Source organism: Lepus europaeus, chromosome 18 (genome assembly GCF_033115175.1).
Source record: "Lepus europaeus isolate LE1 chromosome 18, mLepTim1.pri, whole genome shotgun sequence".
Classification (NCBI taxonomy): domain Eukaryota; kingdom Metazoa; phylum Chordata; class Mammalia; order Lagomorpha; family Leporidae; genus Lepus; species Lepus europaeus.
In genome coordinates this window covers 41,489,543-41,503,018 of record NC_084844.1, presented here as the reverse complement: position 1 = coordinate 41,503,018, position 13,476 = coordinate 41,489,543, and the positions used below count along the sequence as shown (strand labels likewise).

Sequence of the window (13,476 nt, the reverse complement as noted above, 5' to 3'; positions counted from 1 at the left end):
CCTATTCAGAAAAATTTTTAGCTCACATTTCACATTTTGTAACTTCTCATCAGATTTTTGTTTCTTTTTTTATTCTATAGCAACACTTTATGGATAGCAGAATACCTTGCTTAATTGTAGCTGCAAAGTCAGACCTGCATGAAGTTAAACAAGAATATAGTATTTCACCTACTGATTTCTGCAGGAAACACAAAATGCCTCCACCACAAGCCTTCACTTGCAATACTGCTGATGCACCCAGTAAGGATATCTTTGTTAAATTGACAACAATGGCCATGTACCCGTAAGTACTTGCTCTGTCTTCATTTTCATGTTGCATGGTTCATAACATTGCATGCCATTATTAGCCATGGTGGGGTGGGCTCTTTGTCACATAGAAGTTGTTCAGCAACAGAAAGAGATTTTGTAATGAGAAGATATAAATTAGAGTAAATGCAAGCTTGGTTTGGGTGTCCTCATAAAATGATGTGAACAGCACTTCTGACAATATTTGTATATTTTTTGATGTGGCTGTAACTATCTTAATAGGATAGTGCAAAAGCACAGCCCCATCCAACATAAAGATCAGGGCTGCATCATGCTGCAGTAAAATAGAGTTGGCATCATGTTGATTTATGCTAATGAGCTATTTCTGTATGAAAGAGAAGTTCCTTTTCATATTTTTCTGTTGATTGATCTTGAGGAATATGAAAGTCTAAAATCTTTTATGAACTTATATTGAAGTTATTGGTATACTTGAGTTCAGGATATAAAATCTTTTTAAATTTTGTAAAAATAGTTGTAATTGGAATTGCCACTATATAAATATTTTTCATTAAATGATATGAGCCACAAATTTCATGTACATTTATTATATATGTATACATGCATATGCACAAGCACATAACTGTGGTCATCTGCGAAGTTTACTAACTGCCTTACAATTGCATGGTTCTTATGGCATTCTTTTCAAGTAGTGTGTTTGTATAAATTCTGTTTTGTAACAAAATAGTTTTTCAGGCAGTGCGTTTCTTTGGATTTCATAGCTTATTTATTATTATGTTAGTCTCTAAATTACTTTTCCTTCTGAAAACTACAGTATAAAATACTTGTAGAGTAATAAACATTGCTATACACCAAGATTGAGGTTTTTTAGAAAGGTGTTAATTTGTATAGATTTTTAAAAATCAGTTAACTTTGCTGCTATATGTTAAGTAATACTTCTTAAAAATGGAGCAAACCCTTGAGTTTCTATTTGTATTGAAAGACAAATCATTCCTGTAACTATAAGATAAGCAAAATCTTACTTATGTGTTACCTTTGCTTTAAAACTCTCATGTATGTTATCTACAGAGAGGATCATTACAGAGACAGAATCTCCCGAGACATGGGCAACACTGATAGAATAGAGAATTTGAGAAAAATCTGGGTCTTTCTAAAAACTGCTTTGTAAGTTACTTTTTCTTTATGACTTCTGTGGGATTTTGTTGACTTTTTCTTATAGGCTGATCAAATCTCCTTTCTTGCCATAATTAGCATTTAGTAATTATATAGAAACGCACTGCTTGGTCAAGCTTACTGCATAACTGCATATCATGGTGTCTTCTTTTCTATGTGAATGTATCTTTTTAGTCTTGTAAATAATTGCAACTGTGATTTTAGACCTGCCTCTTTAAAATACTTAACTGTGCTTCCTGTGTGTGTGTGTGTGTATATGATAAATGTACATACATGGACACTTGTTTATATGGTAAACCCCAAACTACTTCTCATGAAACATCTCCCTGTTGCTAAGCATACTTTGCATTTCTCCTTTTTGGTGGGTGGAGCCTTGTGTATATTAAGAGTCAGACTGAATTTATAAAATAACAGATGGATTCCAGTATGACAGCTGGCAGTGACTTAGTAGCAGTGATATGTTCATTATCACGAGTGAAATTTTAAAAAGGAATGTCTTGAGCATTAATTCTCAAAATTAATTCTTGTTTTTCTCCATGTTGGGAATTAGGCATTATTGGGATGCTGCTAATCTGCACAACCATGCCACCGTGTGCTGTGGTCTCATCAGCTCTCACAAGCTAAGCCAAGTCAGATTGGGCCAGTCCTTTGACTGAGAAGCCTCTAAAAATGTTCAGGTGTTACAGGAAGTGATGGCATTGATTCATCAGATGGCGCTCTTCTGAGTGGGTTCTGCGCCAGTACCTCTTCATGGGCTGTGTGATGGCTTTGTATGTCTGAGTGGCTCTGACCACCGAACAGTCATTGGAAACTCCCTACCTCGGTAGTTAGGGCTGAGGTGAAATGGGTTGCGCCATGGCCTGCACCAACTAGTGCAACTCCACTCAACCAGAAAGGAGTCAGAAAGCCTCCCTAAATTTCCTATCTAATTTCAATTGGATCCATTGTTGATTTTTCATCCTTACCAAGAGTTTCATACTATCATTTAGCTGCTGTGTTTGGGTAGCAGATGAAATTAACCCCATATCTCGTTTGAGTGGAAATTTATGAAGCACTTTGATTTCCCTTGGGAGTCAGGGTGCTTGATGAATTAAAGACGATGTTGTTCATATCTTCTCAGGGTTGAATATACTCGTCTTTTGAGTCTTGTGTATTTGTCACTCTTCTCCTTCCTGGTTTTTCAGGCATGTATGTATGCTGAGGGAGGAGGAGGAGGGTTTGGATATTTAAATGCTAGCAAACCTTGTCCTTTTGGTGGGTGCTATGGCTTACTCAATTTTTCATTTTATTAATTTAGACGAGGGTGTCATCTATTGCTGTGCATATTTATTCCACTAAAATGTACGGAATAATAATTCCATTGCCCCCCTCCAAAAAGAGCAAAAGTGTTAGTTAATTTTCCCCAGATTTTCTATAGGGAAGGAGGGAGGAAGAAACTATTACTGTTTATTGTGCTTTTTAGTAAATGTGGAATTCTGCACAACTTTAGCATGCCCCACACTGTCCTTTTCCTTTCTACAGCGAGTGTTGCTTATGCCTAAATTTTTTTTTTTTTGAAGTTGGCACATCCCGACTTGTGCCATATTTGTAAGTAAGAACTCAACTCCTGTCCTTCTGTGTGTTTTCGCAGCCATGCCCGGTTACGCTGTATGTGCACCTGCAACAGGTGTACATTTTGCATCTGTCAGAACTTCCTCAACTCAGACTTGCTGCAATCTGTAAAGAACAAAATCTTCACTGCAGTTCTTAACAGGTTCTCAACTTTATTTACTGGGTACCAGGCATTCTGTTAAAATACAAAAGAAAAAATGGATAACTACTTATTACACAGATAATCACTACAAAAACAACAAGCCAACTGATGCCCAACTAACTTCCACTAAAATTCTCACTGTGGTGACAAATGTTTAGTTTTGGAAGCTTCCTTAATGTTTTTAAATAATAGGTATATGTAGAGACCTGTAAAATAAAACTTTGGGTTGTTATTTTCATAAAGGAAGTTAGAGTAGCTTTCATATTAGAAGAGAATATGTATAGAAAGATCAGAAATTTTGGCTGTGAGTTATAGAAATAGATTAGGACTTTCGTAGTAAGGAAAAGATACCATGAGCCCAAATAAAAAATACATTATACTGTATTCAGCTTTCATTCAAATGACATATCTTATTAAAACCATAATAATGTGAGCAGATTTTAGGTTTGAAAAAATTCTCTATTCTTGAAACCATTTATGACAATCTTACTTTTTTAAGTGCCTTGAATATTTCATTTGAAAGAACAGGGTTTCTGGAAATGAGGATCATAGTCAACTTTAAGGATTCAATGGAGTATGGGAAAAAATATCTGTAATATTCATAGTTGAGCCAAAACATGAAGTATTCCTTTGAAGGAATATGCTTTTTAAAAAGAAAGGGAAAAAAAGATCTATACATTCCCTCAACCCAGTGAACTTCGAAGGTTTCATTCTTATTCTGATCATGCTACCTTTTGTTCAAATTCATTTTATATTTTTTGAGCATTTAAGAACCTATGTAATATTAATTTGTATCTGTTCACAAATTTGTATTTGTCTAAGGATGAATTAAGTTTTTGAAATCCTCTAGGTATCATTGGGAGCTGGGCTTGATTAAGACTGGTGATCAAGGGTCATGATAGCTTTTGGTTAGAAACGGGTCAGGTATTTTGTTCACTACTGAACACTGGCTGAGGGCTAGACTCCAGTTATATTAAATGATCATAGTTTGTGTCCATCAGCAACATGGTGGTTGTGTCATTAGATGGTTTCTTACGTGAGTCAGAACTGATTTTGAAGGCATTCTAAGAGTGTTTCGTTTCACTGATCCTTTGAGCACTAGCAGCTCTGGGATAAGAATGTAGCCATCTCAGTTGACCGCTTTGGGAGGGATCAGCACACTCCTTAGATAAAGTTGAGTGGCATCTTGTAAAGTAGGAACCCAGACAGATTGTCTCATGATGACTGACTGAGAAAACAAAAGGCTAGTTCAAACCAAACAACGTCCAGGAGCTCCATTTTATGGGAATCGTAGAATTCATCTGGCCTGACCTCCTGTTAGAGTGCCTTCCTGCAAGCCTTCCTTAGAGACTGCTGTTTACCAGCTGCTGGCTTCCTTCATCAAAGAGAGGGTTTTACTTTTTTTTTTTTTTTTAAACTAAAATGTTTCACTATAACTTTTTCTCCTTTAGTTTTGGTTCTGCCCTTTAGATCAACACAGGACTATTCTACTCCCTCTTCAACATAGCAATTCTTCAGACATTTGAAGATGGCCATCATGTCTTCCCTAATTTTCTCTTCTCCAGGTAGAACATCCCCATTTCTTTCAGCTTTTCTTAAATTAGTTGGTCTGGTGACCCATCGTTCCCTATTAGCCTCAACTGAAAGCCCTTTTGGCTTTCAGAGGACCTCTTAATGGTGGTAGTGCCCTAAATGTGGCCTAGCTAGTCCAGGACAGTGGCAGTCATGCTCCACAGTTAGGACAGCACCTGTCCAGTGCATGAGTTAGCTCTTTAGCAGCCCCATCCTGCTGTTGGCATCCACTCTTGGGTTAATTAAAATCAGTTTTCTTATATGAAGTGCTATGAAGGTGGATGGCCTCTCCTCCCTAATTGTATTTGACGTTTTCAGTTGATTCTTTGAATCTAAATGCAGATGCATATCTCGATTAAATGTCACATTCTTCTTTTTGATTCATTTGTTCTAGCTCAGTCATTTCAAACATTATTTCTGTCACTTGTTCATTATATATCTCTCTCAACATTGTGTTATTTGCAATTTTGTAAATATGTCTTATCTTTCAAACTCCTCATAAAGCCAGAGGCTGGAGAGAGAGCTAAAGTGATAAAGTCCCATATCACCCCATAAAGAACTATTTCTCTGATAATAGGTTCAATAATTTTATTCCTAGGTTGGTTTAATCAGCTTCCAAATAAAATAAGTTGGATATGCATTAAATGGTTGCACTAGCTCATAGTAAATTATTATATACAGCCATCCTCAAAGAAAAGCCAGTATATTTTTGTCATATCTGCTTATTAACTGGAAGTAATTTGGTAATAATATCAGTATCAACATGTATCGCTGACATCTGGTTACCAAGAAGGGGGGGAATGAAAAAGATGAATAGGGAAACCAATGTACCTCAAAGAACTCCTGTACCCTTGCTAATATTTCATTTATTTGATAGAAGCAGAATTTCAGGGACTCTATATTGAAGTTTCTTTACAAAAAAGTTATAGGTAAGCAAGGTAGGGGCGTGAGGACCAAAAGCTCAGTGTCTAGGGTCTAGATAGATAATGTAAATGAATGACGGTGGCCAAGAATAAGAAACACGGGGGAAGTAGGGACTGTGGCAGGCCCTGTCTAGTGGAGGCAGCCACCCCTTAGCTCTGCCCATTTGTTGTGCACACCTGGTATTGCCAGGTTTTCTGATTCTATAATAGACTGGAAATTAAGATATCTATGTGAAATTTTCTGATATTTAAAGAATAGCAATTTTAAAAATCTAGAAGTACTAATCAGTGTATCTGCAAACATTAAACATTGACATGCCTCCAATTCGCAGCCTCAGTCTTAGGGTGTGTCCGAAAGTTGTGAAAATGGAGGCCACAAAATAAAGAGGACATTTAAGGAATGATAATGCCCCCATTCCAGCCCCACTCCCAACATTTTACCTTCCTTGTGGGAAGTTTGGAAAAGTTACTGCCGGTGGGGTAAGAGTGGGACCACCCTTTCCTGTGCCCTCTCAGCAGCTCTTGGGGATGGTCTCTGTTGGTTTGCTGTGTAAGACGTATCTTAATGTCACATAAGCAGAGAAATGGTGGAATAAAGTGTATTTAGAGTTTTTCACTGTGCTTCATTCACTAGGGAGCTCTCCCACTTGAGTTTTGTTTTTAGCAATTAGAACTGCCATGCTTAGTGTTTCATTCAGGATTATAAAACAATGGCTCTAAATGGTTCGCTCTTTTTATTTAAGCAAAAAGTTCTATTAAGTGTTTGCAAAGAATTAAATTGGGCAAATATTGATATATACATGCTAGTCTCAAATTAGCATGTTATGTTATTGTAGCTGTAGAAATTTCAGTCACTGAAATAGAAGTTATAACCAGACATGATAACATGTTTGAGGTGCCTTTTTCTGGCTCTGCCACCCCCCTCTTCCCACTTTGATTTATTCATTCAAAGTTCTGAATTTAAGAACTTGCATTGGGTAGGAACTCCTATGAGATGGGGCAGAATATAAATTTGAATAAAACGTTATACCTGCCTGTTAACTATCTTTCTAAATATTATGCATTTTATTTTTTTAAAAAAAGGTTTTTTAAAACTTTGGTATACTTCCAGTGACCATAGTCCTTTGTGCTAGAAAAAGAAAGTCCTGTAAACTGATTATGAGTTTAGGTATTTAATTTTAGGTAGGTTAATTTCTGAAGCTCGCTTTTTCTTTTTCCTGTCACCAGGAAAATTAACTCTTTTTTATTGAGCTTATTTACTAATACTACATATTTTAACAAAGTGCTGATAAAAATTTTTATTTCAAATTTAATTGAATATATATTGAATTCAACTTGTGAGAGTAGGGTTAAATTACACATACATTTAACTCATATATAACTTTGTTCTTTCATAGTTATATCTCTTTGCATAGGTTTAGTTTTTCTTTGGAATAATTTATGATAACTGGAATTATTTGAGTTTTAAGTACACTTGGAGGATGAGTAACATACGGTCAGATGATTTTAATCCTTGGAAATGTTTCCATTTCCAATGTTGTAAGTGTAATTGGGGCAAAACACCCTTAGAATACATCTTAATGTTTAAATATCTTCTGAATCTGAAAGTGGTAAAATGATTATGTAGGAATGAGCTTGATTGTTGGTTTGAACTACCCAGGATTTTTATTTATGAAATATTTATTATCCTGACTTAAGAGCTCTCCAACTTTTCATGAGAACATTACTGTGTTGTGTTGTGCTGCGAACTTTAATTTTCTCATTTCCTTTAGGTGTTCATTTCCTTCTGTCTGCTGCTTCGTCATTTATTAATCCTCTTGATCTCTTTCCCAGTTAGGTTTCTATGTGTAGTCCTTACACTTTCCTAACCTATAATTTAACCAAAATTGTTTATGTTGCACTTTATTATTTGGGTATCATTTACTTTGATGGCATCTTTTAGTTTTAGGATTTCTTTCACTCCATTTTATTATTTGTGTTGGCCAAATAAGTTATTTGTTCATGTCACTTCTTAAGTTCAGTAGCAGCATTTTAGTTTGACAACGGATTATATAACTCACACTGAGTATTTAGAGACCCAAAGGTATGAGAGACCACTGTGTTTTCACCCTATTGTTTAGTGCATTTTACTGGAATATATGTGACATTTATTTTAAACCACTCATTAATTACTCACTTCATTTACCCATATTGCTTTAATAATTACCCAAGTTCCTCCTTTATGTAGTTTAAACTTATGTAATATAGGAGCCCTTTGATAAAGAAAGGATTTTACTGTCATCAGATCAAAATGCACTACTTTTTATAGGATGATTGCTTTATGAAGAGGATAAGTTCCCAGAAAGCTTAAGGTTGTTTGGTGTTGACAGTCTAAGAGTTCTTAGGAAATTATGTTATAGTAAAATAATTGTCTCCAAGTAAATCCAGTATTTTAGTTTCTTATGAAAGGTTTATATTTCCATGTACAAAGGTCCTTTCAAGGTTGTTCTTTGAATATGTATATGTTGTTGTATGTTTAATTATTTATTTTTAAAAATTGATTTATTTAGAAGAGTTACAGAGAGAGAGTAGTCTTCCATCCACTGGTTCACTCCCTAGATGGCCACAATGGCCAGGGTTGGGCCAGGCCAAAACCAGGAGCCAGGAGCTTAATCCAAGTCTCCCATGTCAGTGACAGGGGCGCAAACACTTGGACCATTTTCCACTACTTTTCCCAGGCCATTAGCAGGGAGCTGGGTTGGAAACAGCAGCTGAGACACAAACCAGCTCCCGTATGGGATGCCGGCATTCCTGGCAGTGGCTTTACCTACCAGGCCACAATGCTGGCCCCATAAATCTAAAATTGTACAAGAGTTTATGTTATAGATTCTCAGTAAAAAAGCTACTGCTGATGCTCATGATTCAAAAATTTTGCTATTTACTATTTTAAAGGACGTGATAAGGTGGAATTCCCCCAGTCTGATTTTCAAGTGTCACTAGTTAACATAGAGGTATTGCAGTGTTTCCTATGTGTTTCTGATTATCTGTAAATTCAGATTCTTTAATGCTTGGCGGAGCTTTTCTTTTTTTAAGATTTATTTATTTATTTGAAAGTCAGAGTTACACAGAGAGAGGAGAGGCAGAGAAGGAGAGTTCCTCTGTTCGCTGGTTCACTGCCCAGTTGGTCACATGGCCAGAGCTGCACCAATCCAAAGCCAGGAGCCAGGAGCTTCTTCCAGGTCTCAACATGCGGGTGCAGGGGCCCAAGGAGCTGGGCCATCTTCCACTGCTTTCCCAGGCCATAGCAGAGAGCTGGATTGGAAGTGGAGCAGCTGGGACTTGAGCTGGCGCCCTTATGGGACGTTGGTACTGCAGGCGGCGGCCCCAACAAAGCATTTCTTGACATTGCTGCACACTCATGTCCTCTCCGAAGTATACTACTCTTTAGGCATGCTCAGTTAACAGCTTGCTTATGATTTTCATTCAAATTCATCTTTGCTACACATATATAGGTTTTTTAACCTATTTTGAGAAATATCTTGTTAAAATATTTCATGCCTACTAGTTCAGTCAGAAGAATTGTCATTATTAAAATATTACTAATGGGGCCAGCATTGTGGCATAGCAGATGAAACTACCACCTGAAGTGCTGGCATCCCATATGGGCACCAGTTCGAGTCCTGGCTGCTCCACGTCTGATCCAGCTTTCTGCTGTGGCCTGGGAAACAGTAGAAGATGGCCCAAGTCCTTGGGCACCTGCACCTGCGTGGGAGACCTGAGAAAAGCTCCAGTCTCCTGGCAAAAATATTACTAACTACAGTGGCACTATTATTGGAAGTAAATATAGAAAATACTTTACCAGATAGAAACATTGAGGAGTAAAAGCAGAGAGGTCCAGAAGACTTAAAAAAAAAAAAAAACAAACAAGCAAAGTATAATATTTAAAAACAGAAAACTTGACTATAGTGACCTCAGTACAGTTTTCAACTAGAGATGTGTAATTACAAATTTTAAGAAGTTGTGTATGGTAACTCTGTGCCCTAGTAACTTTAGGTGAACCTGTATTACAGTTGGTTGGCTGTTTTAAAGTATTACCTTAAAAATTCATACCTGAGATGTACATTTGGATAGAGTCATAAAAATAGAAGACCGTTCATATTAGTACATTTGTATACCTCTGATATATGTGGGGAAAGGAGAAAAAGGACTAGATAAGAGGAATGAAAAATAGAAAAGTCTAAGTGGTTTCTGAGATGCTATGTAGGTAATTTGATTAAATTAGCTCTCTGGGTGGAGCTGCTCTGAGTGAAGTCTCTCAGCTTTGTTGCTTTTCAATATGTCCTGTTGAACTTAACCTTTCCTCTGCATAATACCCTGCAGTTTAAGAGAAGGCTAATGGATTATCTATCTGAACTCATCCTCTTCCTCAAATTCTGATTTTTGTAGATGTAGGTCTCTATAATAGAGTTTTAAAAATACATCTGACATTTTATTTATTTAGGAGACTAAGAAGGACAGACAGACAGACAGGTGCCATCCACTTAATCATTCCCCAAAGGGCCACAACAGCCAGAACTGGGCCAGTACAAAGCTGGAAGCCAGGACCCAACAACTAGAGCTATCTATGCTGCCTCCAAGTGTCCGGTTAGTTGAAAGCTGGAGTCAGGAGCCCGAGCTGGGACTTCAAATCCAGGCCCTCTGATGCAGAATGCAGACCTCTCGACCAGCATCTTCACTGTTAGACCAAGCTCCTGCCCTGCAGTGTGGTTCTAATACTCAGGACATGAAGTCTTGTCACAGATTATAAAAAATAATTTCAACCAGAGTGTTAAAAATACCCTATTCTGAAATAGCTAGAATGGATTTAATTCCCTTTGGCCCTTTAGAATTTGATATTTTATGTTTCTAAATATTATGATTGATAGCATTCCCTTAATTTACTATTGATTAAAAACGTTGAGCTGATAGTTCATGTTTTTATATTCACCATAAATTGCAGAATGAATCAAGAGCAGTGTTTTTTTTTGCCTTCTTTAAGGTATTCAGTGCAAGGATATATGGGAATCTTGGTCACCGTTATATGCTGTGTGATTGTTCACACAAACAGTTCTTCATTTCACTCTTTATTGTGTGAATTTTGACATTTTCTTCTCCCTGCATTATTAAGTAGCTGTTTAACATGAGGGAGTCTTCAAAAAGTTGATGGAAAATGCATGTTATGAATAAACTGTGCATGGATTTCAAAAATGTTTTGTTTTGAACCAAAACAAGCCTATTTTTTAATTCCATCTTTTGAGTACCCTCATAATACCCAAGTGCAGATACGTTGGGTGGCCCCACACGTGTGTCAGAGAGCGCTTGACAGCAGATATCCGTAAGTGCCCTCGGCACTTCTAAGCCAGAAAGCCAGTAACCCAGACTCAGGAGTTTTCACACAAGAACTGGAAAGCTCTGACAAGCTGCAAAGGATTAATTAGGGTTATCTTCCAACACTTAGTCATTATTTCTTATGTTCTAAAAAAAGACACTGCTAAACAAAATGATATTTCACACAGAATAGGAAAATTTGGTGATTCTGATATATTTGTAAAAAAAAAATTAACCCTGTAATATTCATTTCCAGGAAGCCTACCTTAAGGAATATATACTACATGTAGAGAAAAATCTATTTTTTTTATTTGAAAGGCAGTATTATGAAGAAAGAGAGAGAGAGGTCTTCCATCTGCTGGTTCACTCCCCAATAGCGGCAGCTGAACTGATTTGAAGCCAGGAGCTTCTTCCAGATCTCCCACGTGGGTGCAGGAGCCCAAGGGCTTGGGCCATCTTCTGCTGGTTTCCCAGGCCATAGCAGAGAGCTAGATTGGAAGTGGAGCATCCTCAACTTGAACTGGTGCCCGTATGGGATGCCAGCACTGCAGGCATCGGCTTTACCCGATTGGCCAAGGTGCTAGCCCCTAAGCTGCCTCTTAAGATCCCACATCCCATATCAGAGATCCTGGGATGAATTCCCACAACTACTTTCAATCTAGCTTCCTGCTGATGTGCTTGGGAGGCAGCATGTGATCCTGACACCCATGTGGGAGACCTGAATGCAGTTCCTGGTTTCTGACTTCAAGCTGGCCCAGCTTTACCTACTGTTGAAAGCATTTGGGGGGCCAGCACTGTGGCTCAATAGGCTAATCCTCTGCCTGCGGCACCGGCACCACAGGTTCTAGTCCCGGTCGGGGCACTGGATTCTGTCCTGGTTGCTCCTCTTGCACCCTCATAGGAGACCAGGAGGAAGCACCTGGCTCCTGGCTTCGGATCGGCACAGTGCATGGCCATAGCAGCGATTTGGGGGGTGAACCAATGGAAGGAAGACCTTTCTCTCTCTCTTTCTCTCTCTCTCTCACTGTCTAACTCTGCCTGTCCAAAAAAAAAAAGCATTTTGGGAGTGAACTAGCAGATGGAATAGCTCCCTTGCTCTGTTTCCCTTTCTCCCCTTTTCTGTCACTCTGCCTTTGAGAAAAAAATGAAAAAGTGGGGGAGGTGCGGAAAGGGACATAGAGGGAGTCTAAAAGGAAATACCTGAATTTCAATTCCTTACCTTCGATGACAGGATTCAGTGACTTTTCCTTCCTGCTTTGCTTTATTTTCTATATATTTTCTCCTTAAAAAAAGATTTATTTATTTGAAAAGCAGAGTTACAGAGAGAGGGAGGAAGAGATTGGGGGGTGGGGAGAGAAATTGATTGATCTTCCACCTGCTGGTTCAATCCTCAGGTGGTTGCAATGGCTGGTGCTGAACCAGGTAGAAACCAGGAGTCTGGAACCTCCAATGTGTGTGGCAGGGCCCCAAACACATGAGCCATTCTTTACTGCTTTCCCAGGTATGTTAGTAGGAAACTAGATTAGAAGTGGAGCAACTGGGACTTGAATGAATGCTCATTTGAGATGCCAGTGTTGGAGGGAGCAGCTTAATCTACACCACGATGCCAACCCCAATTTTCTACATTTTTTTTTTTTGACAGGCGGAGTGGACAGTGAGAGAGACAGAGAGAAAGGTCTTCCTTTGCTGTTGGTTCACCCTCCAATGGCCGCCACAGCTGGCGCACTGCGGCCGGCACACCGCACTGATCCGATGGCAGGAGCCAGGTGCTTCTCCTGGTCTCCCATGGGGTGCAAGGCCCAAGCACTTGAGCCATCCTCCACTGCACTCCCTGGCCACAGCAGAGAGCTGGCCTGGAAGAGGGGCAGCCGGGACAGAACCGGCGCCCCAACCGGGACTAGAACCCGGTGTGCCGGCGCCGCAAGGCGGAGGATTAGCCTAGTGAGCCGCGGCGCCGGCCATATTTTATTTTTTTAAATACTTGTTTTTGTAATTTGAAAAGCAGAGTGACAGAGCCGAGGCAGAGTCAGGGAGGAGAGACAGAGAGATCTTCTATCTACTGGTTCACTCCCCAGATGGCTGCAAGGGTCAGGGCTGGGCCAGGCCAAGCCAAAGTCAGGAACCAGGAGCTTCATCCAGTTCTTCCCTATCTGCAGGGACCCAAACACTTAGGCCATCCTTTGCTGCTTTCCAAGGCTAATTAGGAAGGAGCTGGATCAGAAGTAAAGCAGCTGGGACAGGAAGTGGCACCCGTGTATTTTCTAATGAACATATATGACTATTGCTTCCTCTTTTCCTTTTCTTTTTTCCTCCCTCCTTCCCTCCTTCCCTCCTTCCCTTCCTCCCTCCCACTCTCCCACCCTTCCTTCCTTCTGTAGGACACAGATATATACACAGAGAATGCTCCCAACCACTGGGCTGTTTTCCAGATGCCTGGTACTGGGC

The 13,476-nt window shown here is 39.0% G+C and overlaps 1 protein-coding gene across 6 annotated transcripts in view; it reads left to right on the top strand.

Moving 5' to 3' along the window:
• The window catches only part of RHOT1 (ras homolog family member T1), a 92,168-nt gene that overhangs the window by 74,078 nt on the left and 4,614 nt on the right, over positions 1 to 13,476 (top strand). For 2 of the 6 annotated variants that reach the window (XM_062174978.1, XM_062174977.1), the window contains exons 18-20: positions 81 to 283; positions 1,333 to 1,428; positions 3,068 to 3,190. In XM_062174978.1, the coding sequence (XP_062030962.1) occupies positions 81 to 283; positions 1,333 to 1,428; positions 3,068 to 3,190 (422 nt within the window). The remainder of the gene's footprint in view (positions 1 to 80; positions 284 to 1,332; positions 1,429 to 3,067; positions 3,191 to 13,476) is intronic. The other 4 variants (XM_062174980.1, XM_062174979.1, XM_062174981.1 and 1 more) reach the window with 3 other exon arrangements.